This window comes from Atheta coriaria, unplaced genomic scaffold, assembly GCF_025399875.1.
Source record: "Atheta coriaria isolate IRGN ID8LTWV9N9 unplaced genomic scaffold, Caltech_Dcor_3.1 hic_scaffold_6_pilon, whole genome shotgun sequence".
Classification (NCBI taxonomy): Eukaryota; Metazoa; Arthropoda; class Insecta; order Coleoptera; family Staphylinidae; genus Dalotia; species Dalotia coriaria.
In genome coordinates, this window is record NW_027045448.1 from 6,977,676 (window position 1) to 6,997,342 (window position 19,667).

The window sequence follows — 19,667 nt, forward strand, 5'->3', positions numbered from 1 at the left end:
AAACTTTGTCGTAGACATATTAATAAATCAAAAGTAATAAAATATTTACATAATGTTTATTATTTTATAAATTTATATATGAATAAGAAGAAAGAAAAGAGGCAAAGTTAAAACAATTTCAATAACTATATCAACTCGTTAATTTTTTGTTATTTGGAGGAAAATTAAACTTAAAACTGTTTTTTGCAGTTTTAACCCCAATATTAGGCTACTGTTGTAACATAACTGTGTCAATATTTAAAAACATAAGCAAGGTTATGCTCAAGGTTTACACCTGCATAAAATATTCAAAATTTTCCAAAATTTGAATAAATTTAACGATAATAATTTTAACCACTCCATTTGCACCATACTTAATTGGTCCATTTAACTTTTATGATCCCCACAGCTGATTCTGTTAGGTAAACGCGGCATTTGTCAATAACACTTACGATCACAACATAACGACTTACATAAAAACTAACAAACATCGCCGGCCATAAAACACCAATTCATCGGAGGTTGTTTGTCGTTGAACGTTTTATGCGGCATTAAATTTTTTACACATGCGTTTAATCTGAATTGCTTGAAATTTTGAAAAATTTTTCAACCATATATAACAAAACTTTCATTTACTGTTTTCTGTTATTGTTAGTATTGTTGTTGTTTGTACAAGTTTCACAAAATAATAATACCATGCGTGGTATTTTGTCAATGGTATTCGTCGGTATCTTGTTGGGGCGATCAGAACAAGCCAACATTTTAATGATGGCCACACTGATGTCACACAGCCATCATTTCTGGAATGAAGCCATCGCTATTGGATTAGTCGATAAAGGACATAATGTTACCGTGCTGTCACATGATTACACACAAATTAAAAGGGATAATTTTACTGTGATTACAATTGATGGTAGGATATCACCTATTTTTTTCTCTGTTTACTTTGTGTTTTATGTTTAAATATTATTTTCTATAGGTGCTTATGATACATTTGCATATGCTTATAAAGGAGCTTCCTGGAGGAGATTTTCTCTTACTCCGTTTAATTTACGAGCGCTTGTGGATGACTTCAACCACTACTTCAATATCGAATTGTGTGAATTTGATCTCAATCATCCTGCATTTGATGCATTATTATCTTACCCAGATGATTTCAAATTCGATTTAATCTTGTGGGATCACACTGCTGGCGAATGTCTCTATCCCGTTATCGAACGCTTTGGTAATCCACCACTGGTCGGTCTTAGTCCGTATGGTTTGACCAATTCTATTGAAGCATTGTATGGAGGCCATGTATATCCGTATATTGGACAAATAATAATGCCGTTTACAATCGCCACAACACTCTGGCAACGGCTATTTAATACTATCTATATTAATTATTCAAATTACAAAAGAATATCTTATCTGAAACCAGTGAGTGTGGAAGTTTCGCAGACGAAATTTCCTAATTGGAATATAGAAAAATTTGAAGAAGTTGAAAATAGGTTTTCATTGTGTTTTGTTAATTGGAATGTGGCGTTGAATCATGCACAGCCTATGAATCCGAATATTATTCCTGTTGGTGGTGTGCAAATCAAAGAAAAAGAATTATTACCGAAGGTATTTTGTTTTAAAACAAAATATAAGATAATTATTAATATTTTATGTTTTAGGATATCCAAGAAATTTTTTCTAAGCCATCAAAAGGTGTAATATACTTCTCCCTAGGATCTAATATCAAAAGCGAATATTTGTCGTTAGAGCTTCTTCAATCTTTCGGCGATTGCTTTGCAGAATTATCCGACTATCAAGTTTTATGGAAACTAGAACCGCCTGCAAACCTCTCACTTCCAACAAACGTAGTGACTGTAAAATGGGCGCCGCAAACGGCTGTTTTAGCACAGAAGAAGACCAAAATGTTTATTACACATGGAGGAGGCCTAAGCACCCAGGAAACAACCTATGCTGGAGTGCCGATTGTAGCATTACCACTGTTTCTCGATCAAATCAATAACGCAGAAAAACTTAGAGAAAGAGGCGGCGGAGAAACAGTCACCTTAGAAGAATTAGAAGACCCCTCACAGAATATATTTTGTAAAAGGGTTAAACAAGTTCTTCATAATGCATGCTACACTAGAACTATGAAAGATTCATCAGCGAAATATCGTGATGTCAAAGTAAAACCTCTTGATGAAGCTGTATTCTGGACGGAATATGTTCTGAGACATGGAGATATTAAACATTTGAGTCCGAAAAGTCGATCTATGAATTGGTACTATACTCAGAATTTAGATCTCTATCTAGTAATAATATTTATTATTGTGATACAGATATATCTCATTTATTTGATAACTAAATGTTTTAAATTTGGTAAATTTTAAATTTTATTGAAAGTGTTTATTGAATTGTTTAGATTATAGTTGTTTTAGTTTATAAAATAAAAGGTATTCAATTAGAAAGCATTGTGTAAGTTGTTGACTTACCACACCGCAAACAAAAGCTTCATTAAAATGGTAAAGGAAATACAATCCGGAAATTTTCCGAGCATTTTCAGCTTAGTTGCTTTGCGTTCACGCGGTGTACAGTTACGCAAAGTTTTCCTTACTGATATACGACTATTTGTTTATGCCCGATTGCGTGATATCTCTTCATCGTAAACTATGCTTTGATCGTGCAACCAATCACTTTTGTTTAAAATTGTTTGAACACTGGAATTTTACACTTTTTAAAATTATATTAAAGCTGTAAAACTATAAGCTGTAATTATTGTGTACTACAAGGGAAAACCCTTTGATTTAAATTTTAACATGACACAAACAAGATCCGCTTTCAGTAGTTTGGGTCAAAAGAGAAAGTACACTGTAATTGATTTGCTGGGGTCTGTAATCACTAAAAGTACATTATTTTGTTTTAAATTTGAATAAATAATGATTTGCGAAACCAGAATAATATGAAAACTGACTGTCTAATTTATTATGAAAATTTAATTTCCTATCTCGGCCTTTGTGTTTGATCCTTGAAACTTGACCTTAACTCGACATCAAAAAATTAAACCCGTATTATTATTAATTAGCACTGTAACCTTTATTCTTAACTTTCAGAATGAATTTTATTAAATTAATGTAGAGTCTATCACAATTCACTTTAAAAAGTAAATAATTGAATTAAATATTTATGATTTTTTATTTTCTTTTGATTATTTTTTGGTAAATAAAAGTATTTTAACTAGTTCTCAATGCTTAATTTGCATATCATTTTTTCCAGTTGGTGGCAGACCCTGAGCGCAATTCGCATATAAACGCAACCGGATGAAAATTAAATTCTGCTCAACGAGAAGCTGCCGAAAAAAGCAGCGAAAACAGAAAAATCACGCGCCTGGACGCGAGCTTAAAGCTCTCCACACTCGACGGTTGCACCAATATTTTCCAGCACATATTGCGTAACATGAGATATTTTGTATGAAAAGTGGAGATTACATAGCACATTCAACTTTGAATATGAGTTCTGATACACTGGTCGAAAAAAAATGAAAAAAAAAAATGAATCCAATATCAATTCTGTATTTTTACGAATAAATAAATTTTACGTGAATATAAAACAACTATGCCAAAATTATTTACACCTCAACAATAAAACGAGAAAATAAGTTTAAATTTTTAAAAAACACTGCCATGCATTGTATATTCTGCTAATAGACGAATAAACTTATGCAATGAAAGAGTGACAGCGAGTGTACGAAAGTCACGACTCATTTAGTTAATGCCATTGCGCCAGCGACGCACATCTAAGGTGACGCCGCATCTCAACGCGGCGACGTCGTCCTCGGCTTTTCAGCGCGCCGGCGACAACAATGCGCTGGTGGAGGAGCCGGGCGAAGCAATTTGCCAGTTTTCCTCTTTATCGCAAGCTCGAGCTGTACACAGGAAAAAAAGTGGCCCAACCTCGGCGGTGCGTACTTACAACAACGACGACATATAAAAAATTGCCAGCAAAGGAAATATGGAGAGGAAACCGGCGCCTCCACCAGCGTACACATTGCGCACGAAGAAATTTATAATAGGAATAATAAAAATAATAAAAGAAAGAAAAAGCAAAAAAGCGCAAAGGAGTGTGTGTGTAAGAAGTAGAATAAGAGTAGTGAGAACTTTTGCCGGGGCGTAAGGAATAAAAGTGCGTTTGCGTGCGCAAATAGGTAACGCAATAACGACGGCAAGAAATGATGGAAAATGAAAGGAAAAGAGGCAAACCAACGAGTGGCGCTTCTTTTGTGACGACATTACAATTTGCATACATCAGACTCATGCTCAATGGAAGCTGCAAATTGAGACGAAGATGGCGCAAAAATTATCTTTACCAAAAAACCAAAATTTACAAAAAATTTACAAAAAAATGAAAAACTAAAAAAATTACTTTGAATATATGACCTAATATTTAGTTTTGTAGAGTTTGATAATTTGTTAGCGTTAGAACGTGAGCATGAGACCAGTTTGTTCCCGCTGCGGCAGTAGAACTACAGCCCCGCCGCCACTGCCGCCTCCGCTGACGGCACCGCCGTGTAGCGCATGTGCCACACAACCGCCCCGGCGCAACGCGAACGCCAGCGTTAAACGGAACGAATTTCAGTGCGGTTTACGCCGTGGTGACGCATGTTCTACCATCCATCATCTGATCCGTATCAAAATATTGGGGCGCTCACATTCCGCCTACACTCAAAAGCGCGCGTCGATTGTCGCAGGAAAACTTTGGCGAACATATCATTTTCAATTCCGATAATAACAGTGCAGTGTGGATTAATTAGCAACAATCAGTGCGTAAACTAGGATATTATATAATTCCATACATTTTAAACTAGACTCGAATTACCATCAGTAATTACAATAAATAAATAATTCTTGAATAAAACACAGTGTTATACGTCTAATTATAATAAAAAATTCAATAAAGTGTGTAAAACTCAATCAGTTACGAAGAAATTGCCTGCGACGCGTTAGTAAATAATTAAAGGGCTCGTAATCGAGTTAAAACGCCGACAAAGCGTACAATGGACGTTTCGGTGGGGAAGTTTTTAATTGAATATTGTTGTTAATTAAAATGTAGTGTGAATAGTGCCGCGTTGGATTGCAAGTTTTGATCTACTCTGGTTCAAGTAATGCACGTTTTATTTTATTTATATTCCCAAGCTAAAAATAAAAATACCAGAAAATTATTTGACAGGCCAAAAATAAAAATGAATATTGCGCATTTTTAATTTCAATTTGACTTTAATCCACTCGCCGCTTTGCAGTTTTGGCCAACTTTCGTAATTTTTCTTCATTTTTGCAGCCATCAAACAAACTAGTTTATGCTCAGTGTACGCTACCGCAGAAGCTAGTGATGCAGCAACGTGTACTCGTTTAATACTCGTTTCGTGCTCGTTTTCATACTCGTCCTCTTTTCTCATTCTCTTCGTGTGCGTGCGGGGCAAAACATTTTTTAAACGCGAATGTTGGCAATACACGCGCCGCGCTGAGAAATGACTCTATTAAGCTGGCGTTGTACACGTCGCTGAGATGAGCGAGATTTTCCTACCGAAGCGATTCACTGCCGCCACCGCAGCCACCGCTGCCGCCCCCCTACTATAGTTATACATTCATTTATACACTTGGTTGGGTCTTTGGTGACTTCGGAGCGGAGGTGCTTGTCTTGCGTTCGCAGAGTGATTATGCAATTTTTCCGCTCGGTGCGTCGCCGCCGCCGTTGCCGCCGCTAACACTGGCGTAACGAGCACTGTTCGCTGCTCCATAGAGTATAAAACGTTCGATGGTGCCGACGCGGTGTCTATTAAAACGTCAATTAACATGATTAACTCCCGAGGATTATGATAAACTTCATTCGCGTGACTTTTTGGCTACGTGATGAGCATTTTAGCAAAACCATACAAAATTTTTAATGATTGATTAAAGAATTTTCACTGCATTAATGATGCAATATAATCTCGGTTATTTTCATACCACAATTGCTAAATCAATATTGTTATTTGTATTTGCTTTGTTTTTGCAACGCGTGTAGATATTAAGCACAGAAATGCGATAGTCTGTTAACATTTTTATTACGAGTGATCCAGAAGCAATTCCGTGCCATTACGCGTTTTCCCCCTGACATGTGCCCGCTTATACATACCAAACCGAATTCCGATTTTTTTATCGCCTCCGCTAGCTTTCCGAGCTTTACGGTTTTATTCGAAGCGTTCGTTTTGTCCGCAGCTAATAACGGCATGTTTTCTGATTAAAGCGTGTATTTTATCGACACTCCATAAATCGGGCTGAAAACTATATTTTATTTAAGTGTTTCACTAAAAATTCTTCATCGGGAACACCAATTAAAAAAGTTAATAAAAAGTTTGATCATAATAAAAATAGAATAGGTTTTTGTTTTCTTTGAAATTATGGGTGTAAAGAATCTAAAGAATTATTTTCATAACCTTGGCTTATTTTAGTTTGTTTAAATATATAACATAAAATAGGTTGGTTATAAATTTGCATTAAAGTTAGTTTATGCGTAAAGTTTTACCAAACAAACAAATGCTATTTGTTTTTCAGGTTTGTGACGCTCGTTAAAGTAGAGCAGGTTACACAGAAAAATATTTTTATATTTTTCAGCTAGTAATTAAGTTTTGATGGGAATAAACTTTTCGTAGTTGTTTACGTTAAGTATGTTTGATCAAATAAAGTTTGTTATAAAAGTATGATTAATTTAACACAGCCACAAACCAGTCTAAAATATTTAATTGCCAATAAAAAAATTATGTTTTTAGTTTTTTATTAATTACATAAAAACTATTAACACAAAATTAACACTTTTTTCATAACTTAATTTAAAATATTTTCCGCATAGAATAAAACTTTAATTTAGTTTATTTAATTATTCCATATAAAGTTATAAGTAATTAAATTTCTGTTTTATTTTATTTATATATAAAAATAAAAGCGAAAGCAAAATCAGGTTTTTGCGAATTCCGCGAATCAGGGTAAACTCGAAACACCAGTTAAGCAACGGTCTACTACCCTCCAGTGTCCGTATTCCTTTTCGGCGCGGGTCGTAATGAATGTCCCTCTTAGACGCGGATTAGCCCAAGACCTTTTGTCGGCGTGTAAGAAGGATATATGTACCTCGAGGATTGTCCTCGTCCGCGGCGGCGTCTCGCATGCATTGCATTCCCCAAATGAAAATAAGTTTCATTAAGCGACAACAGTTTGTATTCATTAGCCTACATCCTGCAAGTTACAAGACTTGAGATTTAACAGATTTTAACACGCGAGCACTAAATTTATTGACAATGATTGACAAGAAACGAAAGTGATTGACTTTTATTGAAAACGCATTAAATATTTATTAATTGAATGCGTAATCTAGTCAAAATTCCATCGAATATTAAATTTGGCCTGTCAAATGCAACAAATACCTATCAATTTGTGAAATGGCCTAGAAATAATCACATGCTCATTACAATCCTCCACCTCCCACCATCGGTCGATTGTGCGTTTTCATATCGACTGCTTCCTTCCGTTCCTGCGTTCCGGTTCAACCGGTTCAGCCGCAGCGTGTTTGTTCAATTAATGTGAATCAATTTGACTTTTATAGTGTCGAATTATAAACGGCTTGGGCTTAATGTCCGCCGCCGTCGCTGAGGAGTCGCTGAGAGCTGAGAATAATATGAGATGGATAAACCGGATGAAATGGATTTCGTTTGAAGTGCGGTTCTCTTGGGGTCCGACGCTCGCATCCTCCTGAGTGAAGAACGCCGAAAGCATGGATTTGCTACAACATTCCGCCAAAGCTTCCAAGTGTTTAATATTCTTCGCATTGTTTATTTTTCTATCGTCGATCGTCCTGGGAAACGCAAGTAAGTTATACGATTACCTATTTGATGTATTAACTATAGGCAACCAATAACACAGGAGGAATGTTTGAAATAGGGTTATCTATAAACAGTGGTCGATTATGGATTGATATTGTATTTGTGTTGTATGCGTGCGGTGTTGATACGGTTGGAAAAATACTCGTGTGGAAAATCGCTTCGATTGGATCCGAGGGATTCTAAGTTATTTATTTTTTGTTATGAAGTTTATATGAAGGATCGCCGGTGATAGTCTATACGTTATGCGATTCGCTACATGGGAAAGTCATTTTGCGAAAGCAGACGGAGCGAGTTGAATGAAATATATTTATTGTATTAGGGTTATTTTTATCTGCGGCCGAGCGGTGGAAAACGCGCGGAAGCATCAAATTTATGATGTTTATTGATAATACATTATGTTTGGTAATCGCTTCGGTAAACAAAACTAAAAATATATCTTTTTGTAATTCATATATTAATTTAGGTCATGAATATTCTGTAAGTTGCGGTTGTGATATGAAATTTAAATAATTCTATATTGCATTATTATAAACTCATAAATATAAATTTGACGCATACGTCGATCTTGTTTTATGTTTATATGTATGCTGAATGCATTTGGCACTTTTGCAGGTGCTATCAAAGCCCGTTCCGTTTCATTTCGCCCGCTGATAGATCCCGTCAAACAGTTGAAAGCGCTCCAGCGCGCCCGAACACAGAGAAATGGAAATATTCCAATATTATTCGCGTACACTTTTTAAGCGAACGCGCGGAAAATCTCTCGTTGGTGACGACGTTTTCCAATGTTTCGCTGAGTCCGTAGTGCTTTCGTGCACCAGCTCCCCGCCGCACGACGTTTTTCTCATCGTCTGCGCCTTTAAGTGCCACCGGAAACATTGCAAAAAGTAATAGAAACGGAGACGCGAACTAGTTGAAACATTCCGATGTCTAATACGTTTCCTTTCTCTCGGAATTTTATACAAAATGAAGCAAAATAAACCACAACCCAATAAAGGACTACAAAAGAATTATAATTGAATGACAATTTTAATTGGATGTGGTGTGTTTTTTTAATTAAATTCTAGTTTTTAGATTCAAATCATTCAATTTGATTTATTTTTTATTTTTGAAAAAATTTTGAAAGGAATTTAATAATGATTATTTTGTGAGGTATTTTTACACACTCGGTGTATCTTACCAAGTGTGTAAGTACCTAGATTCCACACGTATCCTCCCGATTCTAAATCGACTTCCATCGAGTCCGCATAACTTTACTTTTTTTGTGCGTTTGCGGCAGGGGCGGTGGCAAAGAAGTGGCGCCTGGAAAACCAATTCCTGTGAGATTGGAAATGCGATTGCTATACTATTGCCCCGATGATACTTCTTAAAACCCCATATTTTAAATTTGATGTGATGGATTTCCAATTCCGCACCGTTTTTTTCTACTCTCAAAGCGGTAGAGAACACACTTCACTCTAATCTAAAACATTTGTACACCTAATTCGTCTGGAATATATTACAAACCAAAATTTTCTCAAAAAAAAAAGTATTTTTCTTTCCCTGTCCGAATTTATTAAGAAAAAGAGCAAAAAAATTATAATTTATACCGAGAACAACAATAAATCATATAAATCAAAAACATCCACAACTTTTCCAACATTTATTTCCGGTTATTATTGTCTCTCATTTATTAGAAAATCAACCGCAAACTTAATAAGCAACTTTTTCTCCTCGCCGTACTTGGAGCAAAGTTCCGCACGTTTCCTGACGCGTATTCATTGGTTTTGTTGCTTCGATATTTCTTCGTCGCGTGATGGCGGTGGTTGTAGTCGTTATCTAATCAAAACGTTTCGAGATTCGCTGCCGGTAAAACTTTTCTGGACAATTTAATGTTTATTCCTGACATCTCATTATCTTCATTCCGACGAGCGCCCCGAGAGCTTCCCGTCGTCCATCGGCCTGCAATAAGCACACAGCGCGCAAAGAATAGGATGTGCGGCAGAAAAAAAAAGAAGCACGAACGAAAGGAAACGGAAATTTCCAACCGAGTTCACAGCCGAATGACGCGCCGCTCCCACCTTGATTTTCCGTTGCGTCCGGAAGCCGAACCAGTTTCCAATCCAGTGACAATGTCGACGAATTTTAGCATCAGTATAAAATCGCAAAAATTTAACGAAATATAAGTTATTTTACTGTTTCAGGTATAAAATGTTATCATACTGTCAATTTGAATACTCTATTTATAATTTATTATTTAATCCACATCTAGCCATTCAATTGATAATAATTAAATTATTTACGTCCATAAAATTAATCCGCGGTTATTTATGCTTCATTAGCTGCACATTTAATGTTCATTTATTTATAATAGTTTAAAACTATTACAAACATGCAGTTTACTACCGCTATTTATGATTAGTTCAGGTAATGCTGTGATTAATAATATAGTTTAAAACGCCACATTTGCGAATATTCAAAATTCCGATTTATTATCTCTACGCAAATAAATTTAACAATAAAAAATAATGGATAAATCAAATCGGGCTCTCCCCGGCGTTAACGATCGTTATCTGCGTGTAAATTTGCAAATCTAAGTGTAATAATGAGACCATAAATCAAATTTTCGCATTAACACAAAAATGAACCCTATTTACACAGCGAGACGAAACATCCCGCCCGTTTTCCGTGCGCGCACTTTTTATTCGCGTTTGCTTCATGATTCTATTATTCGGAGCCCTTCGGTGTACCCAGCTACATTATTCATTTTCGCATTTTTAAACAGCACCCGCGCTCCCTCAAACACTCTAGATCCCATGTCGGATAATAACGTTTCTTATTTCGGCGATTTTTTTCTTTCTTATTCGCGTGCATAGTTGATATTTGGCTGTAGAAAAAAAATCACCGGACTTTTCTGACAATTGTATGCTTTGACGTTTGCCTAAAACTGTTTAAAACATACCGGCGCGCCAACTTTACAAACTCATTGCTATTCCATTGTGTCCAATCGACGTGCGCCGCTCGCAATTGTAATTCCGGCCCGTGTCTCGACCCATGGACCGTGCGAATCCTTCCAATTCGAGCCATATGGGAATTTAATCCGATTTATGATGGTGCGTTTTCTCTCGGCGCGCTCGTTTGTTCTGGCAACGGCGGCCGGCGCGTTTTGTAATCTTTTTTAATTACGAATATTTGCGAAAAAGGCTTAGTCTCTCAACATTCGCGCTTCGTTAGACACTACATTTTTTCACAATCCAACTTGCACATTATTAGATTACTCCCAGCGAGTAATTTACATTACTTAAATTCTAATTCTCCAAATTCGTGAAATTCAACACAAGCATTGATTTTTATTTCTTCACAGGAAAAAAACTTTCCAATTCGTATAAATCCTAGTTTTCAATAAACAAACTTTTATGCAGAAATAAATGTATTATACAAAATAGGTCACACATTTTTCTCGATATCGGTAAGGAAAGTTAGTTGCCATGCCTGGGAAACACCTGAAGCACTAAACTTTGTTTGCGAACCAAACTGCACACCGCCAATCTGTCCGCATATGGGCAATATCCAAACATGTCGCGAGTTACGTATCCAGCTTAGTCATGATCCCATAGTCCACCTGGACGCGAAATCCAGCAGGGTGTTTGCACTTGCACACTGCATCCGATAGCTTATTGTCTGGACGCAGGCCCGCATCTATGAAGCAATTTCCATAGGGTTTACTCCGAATAGTCATTGCAGGCGATTCCAAAACTAGTTCGAATGTGCTGATAATATCGCTTGTAAATTTGTGCCGACAATAGGCCTGTCTCACTAGGAGTAGTGTGCGGGAAAGCGGCTATAAATTGTTGGGTTAGTTAAAGTGGAAATAGGTAAGCCTTGCACGGGTTGGGCCGAAATGTCGCGCGGCGCGAGCGTCTCTCATGCTTACCAATATCCTCCATACGGAATAAATGTTCGCACACGCGAATGTGTCGTGCCATCGCTGCCAGCGAATATGCTCCCAGTTCCCGAACACGATGCATAAATGATACAAGGGAGGACACTTAACATTTATACGAGCATGATGTATGAGTGCATGTGCAATGTATATACAAACTTGCGCAAGCGGATTCGATGTGAGCATGAGCTATGCATGTGTTCAAATTGCCGTTTTGCAGGCAGGATTCATGAGGTTGACAAATTTATAAGCACAAGAAAGACCTCAACATGTACGTAGTGGAAGTTACTTTGGAACACTATATCTTAATATTTAATATAAAAGGTTATGTTGTGTAACATAACCTAAGTTAAAGTAAAGAAATCTGTAAGTTTATGATGCATGCCTAGGTTATGTTATATTATATTATAGGTTAGGTTAAAGTTCCGTAACAGATATTCGGTTTGTTTTCTATTAACAATATCGGAGAGTGTAATAATGTGCGTTATCTTATTGAACATGAACAATAATATTAGCGCGCGCGCGTTTCCTGACCGCCGGCGGGCACAAAACTGCCGGCCGTTCGGCACGTATGCGACGACCGCAGGCGTGTGCGGCCGCATTCCTGGTTACCACGCGCGCTTCGATCTGCCGCCCCCTATGCAGCTGGCACGCGGCGGCGGCACCACCATTGTAAATCGTGAATTGTAAAAATTCGCGTGCGGCACGCAATCTGTGGCGGTGCGCGCCTCGAACGTGTGCAACCGGCTCGAACGTGATTGCCGCCTCTCGGTACACCTGAATGGATCGCGCAGCGCAGGAAAAAAAAAATGCAACTCAGTTTTCCACTTTATTAATGCTATTAAATTATTGTTCAACTGAACGATTGCTTTGCTATTTTATTTCCGCACAGAAAAGAAAATTTTATCCTAAGCTACAAATGATTATTTTATTGAGTTATAAATATTCATGACCAGTGTGTGTGGTTGTTGCGTCTTCCTGATATGCGAGAACATAAATTTACTTACGCCTAAATTATGAAAGTCCCCATACCATAATTTCATCTCGGACGCATGCCCCCAGCCCGACATATAAATTTAAATAAGATTTCCGCCCCCTTCGCTCGATATGTGCGGCGTGCATATTTACGTGTGTGTTCCTCGCGAAAACGCTTCTTTGGAAAGGTAACCATAACCTCCCGTTTTGGTATATTTGAAGATAGGAGGGATGCAAACACATGCAAAGCCGGTCGCGTGCCCCAGAAGTGAAAGCGGAACCGAAAACACTAAGAAGAGCAATGCCGAGGTAGGAAAATATTTTATACACAACCCCTCGGAGTGTATGCGCGTTGCTCGTGTATAATGAGGTCGATTCTTTATGGCAGCGATACCTTCCTTTTCCAAATCGCACGAAAACCGAAAATCTCTCTTGCCGAGCTTCATTTTTTCTTCTGGCGCTCTGCCGCTTGAACAGACGCAGCTGTAAAAAAATCGAGCTTAATTTTTTTATGCGCACTCGGCCCTCGATATAAATGTGCCTCATTTTTCTCGCAACTTGAAAGACCTGGAAATCGGCGCACATTTGCGCTTATGAATTGCCAAAATCTACAGAAAAGAAAAAAATTCGTGTGCACTTTATTTAAATTAGCTTCCACTGAAAAATATGACAATCACGGCGTGCGTTCTAATTAGGGCGCGCAATTAAGCGACACACAATAACAGAATCTCAGCGTGAGTTGAATTTATTTTGCTTTGTTGTCGAAATTAGAAGCGTGTGTTTTTGGAAGCATAGTCTAACCAGGACTTCGTCCAGGCTTGTTTTTCGTGCCTCGCGCCGCCGTGCATTATTTAGCACTTATTCATCATTAATCACGCTCAGCTCGGGGCGGACGCAAGTGAGCAAACAGAATCGAAGCACGGAGGACACAGAGCACGCGAAAATAATATCAATTCACATGCACACAAAACCCACACACAGAGATCTATCACATTCGTGTAAATCCCCCGCATGACGAATCCGGTATTCTATTATGAGTTGTGTGTTGTTTCGACCGCGGTCCGTTTTTGGCATTTTTAGTGCCTGTGCCTTGAAGGATTTACGCGGTTTAGGCAACGCACGAATTATGAACCGCCCACGTTTCTTGTCTCGGGGTGTATGCTCGTAAATTTTTGTTCTTTACGAGGCGAAATAAAGAAACTTTACGCGGATGAGAAGAATTTTTTTGTTTCTTTTTTTTCTCTGCCGGCGTGATGAGGTGAGCTGCCGCAATTTAACGCAAAGTGAAAACCGGTGAGAAATGCAGGAATGTTCGCACAAGTAAGCTTATTACTTCATTTGTGGGGCGCGAGCGAAATTCAAATTAAACTTACGGCGTAGAATGCAGAAACTCAGATTATTTAACTACGCCCGTAACAAGGAATTTTTACGTTGTTTTAATAGAAAAAATATATATAAAGTTTATCTAGAATAATAGAAAATATATTATGTTGAATTAATTTGACCCAGTATAAAATTACAACTGTTGAAACCAGGGAAAAAAATCCTTTCAATGAGTAAAATTAATTTATCTTTCATACAATAGAAAAGACTGTCTCGCTGGCTGAATGTGTTTGCTTAGCATCCGGCAACTTCAACGTATTCAACACATTAACCACATTCGCCTACATTCACTACATTCATTTCCTCTGGCGTTGAATTGCCGGTGAAGCCTGCGAGCGTTAAGTGTGTAACAAATACATTACGTCCTAGTTTTATTCGTAACGAGCGACGCGCTCCTACAAATCGTACAACTTGCTTTCGGGGCTAAGATGCAAAACGCGCCCGCGTAAGGGAATTCGAACATTCGCCTCTAGGAGAGATGTACAAGTACGAGTAGGTACAAAAGCGGGTGTAGCGCGCACGCGGTGTAAGCGGTAATGGAAAGTGAAGTGAGGCGGCGGTCGGAAAATGGAACCAACTTCCTTACTGCCGGAAATCTATACCAGGCTATGTTTTAAGAAAGATTTTAACCAATTTGCCATCAATTTAAACTCGAAAAAAACATTTTTTTTATTTTAAAATTGAATTTTTAGTGAAATTGCACTTATAACCATAAATAAATTAACCTTACTTAATGCATAAATCAATATCGCAAATATCTGTCCTATTACTCAGCAAATACTGCTAGTAATAAATGTTAACCATCAGATTTCACCATTTTACGATCGAAAACATTATGGGTCACGATGGGACCCTCAATAAAATTTGACGGAATTACTTTGGCACGTAGTGTTCTAATTTGAACCACGCTTGCAACTCACTCATTCCTTTATCCCCGGCTATTTGACTTGAATGGCGTATGCACTCCTGTAATAAAACTGCGATTGCACATTCAGATCCCAGCACCCGATTTTTTCTACCCCGGAATAATACTCGATTTCATGCCGCATTCGAACATATGACGTTGTTACGTTTCATGACGCAAAAGTCAATGTTTACATTCATTTCGGTTCGAACAGAGTGACTGAATTTATCCCGGAGCACAATCCGTTTGAAAAATAAACATTTTAAAAATTTACGCAGAAAAATATTTATTTCTACCTCCAGCACCATCGGCACCTACTTGAGAAACGCAAATTCAATTATTTATTAGAAATGTTTATTCAAAATTGTGCGCATTTGCACAACGCACTTGTTTTTGTCCCGAGGTGGATAATTCGTGGAGTGCTTAATTGAATTGCCAGCGTTTTTTTTTGTTTAGCGTTGCGCGGTTGGGGGCGGCATTACGCCGTGAGTGGCAACCTTAACGTGATTTTTCCATTTCCGTGATTTAGTTAATTCATGTTACTACACAAAGAAAACAACAGCGTGAGCGGTTAAATAACAACGCGGTGTTTTTCATCCGTATCAAAACCTGGAAGTTCATTCTTTTAAATTTATTTATTATTAAAGCAAAAAAAGAAAAAGAATATTACTAATATTAACTAATTCGAGTAGTTTGTTTTGGATCTTATCTATTGAAAGTTTGAACATGCAAAGATTTGCATGCCGCTATCGTTGTCGTGTTGGTTGAATAATTTCGACGAGCTTAACGGCTTCCGAGAAAATGGAAATGATCTAAGTCACGTATTATGCCGAAATTCCCATTGCAAAACAAAATTTAATTAGAGAACTTGTGTGGTACGCTTACCAACCACATGAACTCACATAATGTACATTTTAAAATAACCACAAAAGTATTAAATTTATGATAAACTGGATCCTTAAATATGCTTCCTATATTTGCGATTGCAATATTCGACAGTAAGTATCTTCTAAACTGAAAGAGATAGCAACCAGAAAATTGTAGATTACGAAAGATTGGAAAATTTTCTATCAGATGGAAATTTAAAATTTAATTTAATGGAGTAAAAGGTCTAAAAACGCGACTAAAACTGCAAAAATTTCAATTTTTAATTTTTGACGATTACGGTGCCCTTAACACGGGTCACTTCTACCGCTACCCTCAAGCGGTGCTGTAAACAGGAGTCACTTCTACCGCTGCCCTAGTACGGTACCCTGAACAAGAGTCACTTCTACCGCACACCTCATACGGTGCCCTGAACACGAGTCACTTCTACCGCTGCTCTTGTACGGTACCCTGAATTCGAGTCACTTCTACCGCTACCCTCACCCTGCTACGACAAACCGAATGAGACTCAACTATACAATTGCGATTAATTGCAATGTAACTAAATAAACAAGGAAAAATCAACGTTCCTGACATACTCGATTCACTAAGCGATAATAGTGCATATCTTTTAAACTAAAAGCGATAGCGACCAACGGATTGAAAGTTATGAAAGATTGAAAAATTCTGCATTAGTTAAGAATTTAAAATAATTTAAGTTCGTGGGATGAAAGGACCAAATACGTGACTCAAAGGGCAATTTTTAATTTTTTGCCCTTTTTTAATTGTGAATATCTGCCAATTGTGTCCGATAAATAAAAAACTTTTTTATAAACAACAAATGTAAATTTGACTGAAAAATATAACTGAATTATAAACTTACCAGGTGTGTATCTTATCGGCTTGCCAGGCAAAACGAATGCTGTAACTAAACGAAAACATAAATTAAAACAAAAATATTTCATACAATTGAATTATGTTGTACCTACCTAATAACAATCAACACAAAATAAGTAATATGTGCTGTTTAGTTAAAAATTACTTACACGAGCCTGATGGATCTTTGTTTATGATGAGAATCAACATGGAGACACCAAACACAACGTCGAGTGATGAATGTTATCAAATACCCTATCACGTGACTTGTAATATACATAACAAACGCGATCAAAAACCGGCATTTCCGAACATTTAACAAATTGCTATAGTAGCAAAGTATAAATAAATAGTAGATTGATCTTCGAGTATAACACAAATTTATAATATTGAAGTCCGAATAAACGAGATAAGTCTCTCAAAACACGACTGGATTAACTAGCGATCGGCACGAAACTGGCTGCAATCCACCGATAGTGCATGCCGAAACTGCGTAAGCTACGACGGACAGTATATGATAAGAAAGCAAGAGGTGCGCAAAGACGACACGTCAACGGCACGCGACCTTGTGAGCGAATAGGAATAGGCACATTACGTGTGATCTAAACTAAACTAGACTTCGCTGCATGCAGCAAGTTTATCCGGCGCTAGGGACAGCGCGCGAGATACATGCGTTAAAAACGTTGTTTACACCGAATCGCAGATAACAACATTGCATACAAAACTATTCTAGTGGCCACGATTGTCGATAAATATAAAAATAAGCCGTATAACTTGATTTTATGATTTTAGTGCATCCTAGTGCCATCTATGATTGCGACAAATACTAGTCCCACAATTTAGACTATTATAATCAATAATTAATGTCTCTACGTGTAACTCTCATAATGTAAATTTTAAAATAACCACAAAAGTATTAAATTTATCATTAACTGGATCCTTAAATATGCTTTATATATTTGCGATTGCAATATTCGACAGTAAGTATCTTCTAAACTGAAAGAGATAGCAACCAGAAAATTGTAGATTACGAAAGATTGGAAAATTTTCTATCAGATGGAAATTTAAAATTTAATTTAATGGAGTAAAAGGTCTAAAAACGCGACTAAAACTGCAAAAAATTTCAATTTTTTAATTTTTGACGATTACGGTGCCCTTAACACGGGTCACTTCTACCGCTACCCTCAAGCGGTGCTGTAAACAGGAGTCACTTCTACCGCTGCCCTAGTACGGTACCCTGAACAAGAGTCACTTCTACCGCACACCTCATACGGGGCCCTGAACACGAGTCACTTCTACCGCTGCTCTTGTACGGTACCCTGAATTCGAGTCACTTCTACCGCTACCCTCACCCTGCTACGACAAACCGAATGAGACTCAACTATACAATTGCGATTAATTGCAATATAACTAAATAAACAAGAAAAATCAACTTCCTTGATGTATTCGAGTCAATAAACGATAATAGTGCATATCTTTTAAACTAAAAGCGATAGCAACCAACGGATTGAAAGTTATGAAAGATTGAAATTCTGCATTTGATAAGTATTTAAAGTAATTTAATTTCGTGGGATAAAAGGACCCAAAACGTGACTAAAAGTGCAATTTTTCATTTTTTGCCCCTTTTTGAATTGTGAATATCTGCCAATTGTGTCCGACCGTGCCGGTCGTCTAGTTTGTATCACGGGTATGTAGGTAGTACGTGATAAAAAGAATACTTGTTTATAAACAACAAATGCAAATTTGACCGAAAATTATAATTGAATTATAAACTTACCAGGCACAACGAATGCTGTAACTATACGAAAACATAAATTAAAACAAAAATATTTCATACAATTGAATTATGTTGTAATAACAATCAACACAAAATAAGTAATATGTGCTGTTTAGTTCAAAATTACTTACACGAGCCTGATGGATCTTTGTTTATGATGAGAATCAAAATGGAGACACCAAACACAATGTCGAGTGAAGAATGTTGTCAAATCCACTATCACGTGACTTGTAATATACTCGTACATAACAAACGCGACCAAACACCGGCATTTCCGAACATTTAACAAATTACTATAGTCGCAAAGAACAAATAAATAGTCGATTGATCTGCGAGTATAACACAAATTTAGATTATTGAAATCCGAATAAATGATATAAGTCTCTCTATACACGACTGGATTAACTAGCGATCGGCACGAAACTGGCTGCAATCCACCGATAGTGCATGCCGAAACTGCGTAAGCTACGACGGGACAGTATATGATAAGAAAGCAAGAGGTGCGCAAAGACGACACGTCAACGGCACGCGACCTTGTGAGCGAATAGGAATAGGCACATTACGTGTGATCTAAACTAAACTAGACTTCGCTGCATGCAGCAAGTTTATCCGGCGCTAGGGGACAGCGCGCGAGATACATGCGTTAAAAACGTTGTTTACACCGAATCGCAGATAACAACATTGCATACAAAACTATTCTAGTGGCCACGATTGTCGATAAATATAAAAATAAGCCGTATAACTTGATTTTATGATTTTTAGTGCATCCTAGTGCCATCTATGATTGCGACAAATACTAGTCCCACAATTTAGACTATTATAATCAATAATTAATGTCTCTACGTGTGTATTAATAATTGGTAATCTAAGAAATGAAATTTTAATTTATAAGTAAAAAATAGGCCTAATAATTTATTTCCTCGATTTTTGCAATTGCAATTGCGATGAGTTGTGCTATATTGATAAATCTATACCGGAAGAACGAATGGATTTCCTTGTCGGAAACGGCTGGCTGCTTAATAATGCATAATACCTAAGTGACCGCCATCGCCAGACAGACGTTTCAGAGCCGTATTAGAAAGCGGCAAGTAATAATTCATCTCGCACG

The 19,667-nt window shown here is 37.3% G+C and overlaps 1 protein-coding gene and 1 long non-coding RNA gene across 3 annotated transcripts in view; one reads left to right on the plus strand and one right to left on the minus strand.

The window, feature by feature from the left end:
- LOC135794435 (uncharacterized) overlaps positions 1-19,069 on the minus strand; it is a 49,729-nt gene extending 30,660 nt beyond the window's left edge. For both annotated transcript variants that reach the window (XR_010548891.1, XR_010548892.1), the window contains exons 1-2: positions 18,691-19,069; positions 18,560-18,580 (exon numbers count right to left, since the gene is read on the minus strand). This is a non-coding gene — a long non-coding RNA (uncharacterized lncRNA). The remainder of the gene's footprint in view (positions 1-18,559; positions 18,581-18,690) is intronic.
- LOC135794350 (UDP-glucosyltransferase 2-like) lies at positions 646-4,472 on the plus strand. The gene is made up of 4 exons (XM_065305580.1): positions 646-892; positions 959-1,584; positions 1,638-2,236; positions 4,400-4,472. Exons 1-4 carry the CDS (start codon positions 676-678, stop codon positions 4,470-4,472), a joined length of 1,515 nt encoding a protein of 504 aa, XP_065161652.1. The 5' UTR covers positions 646-675.
- Positions 19,070-19,667: the final 598 nt, after the last annotated feature.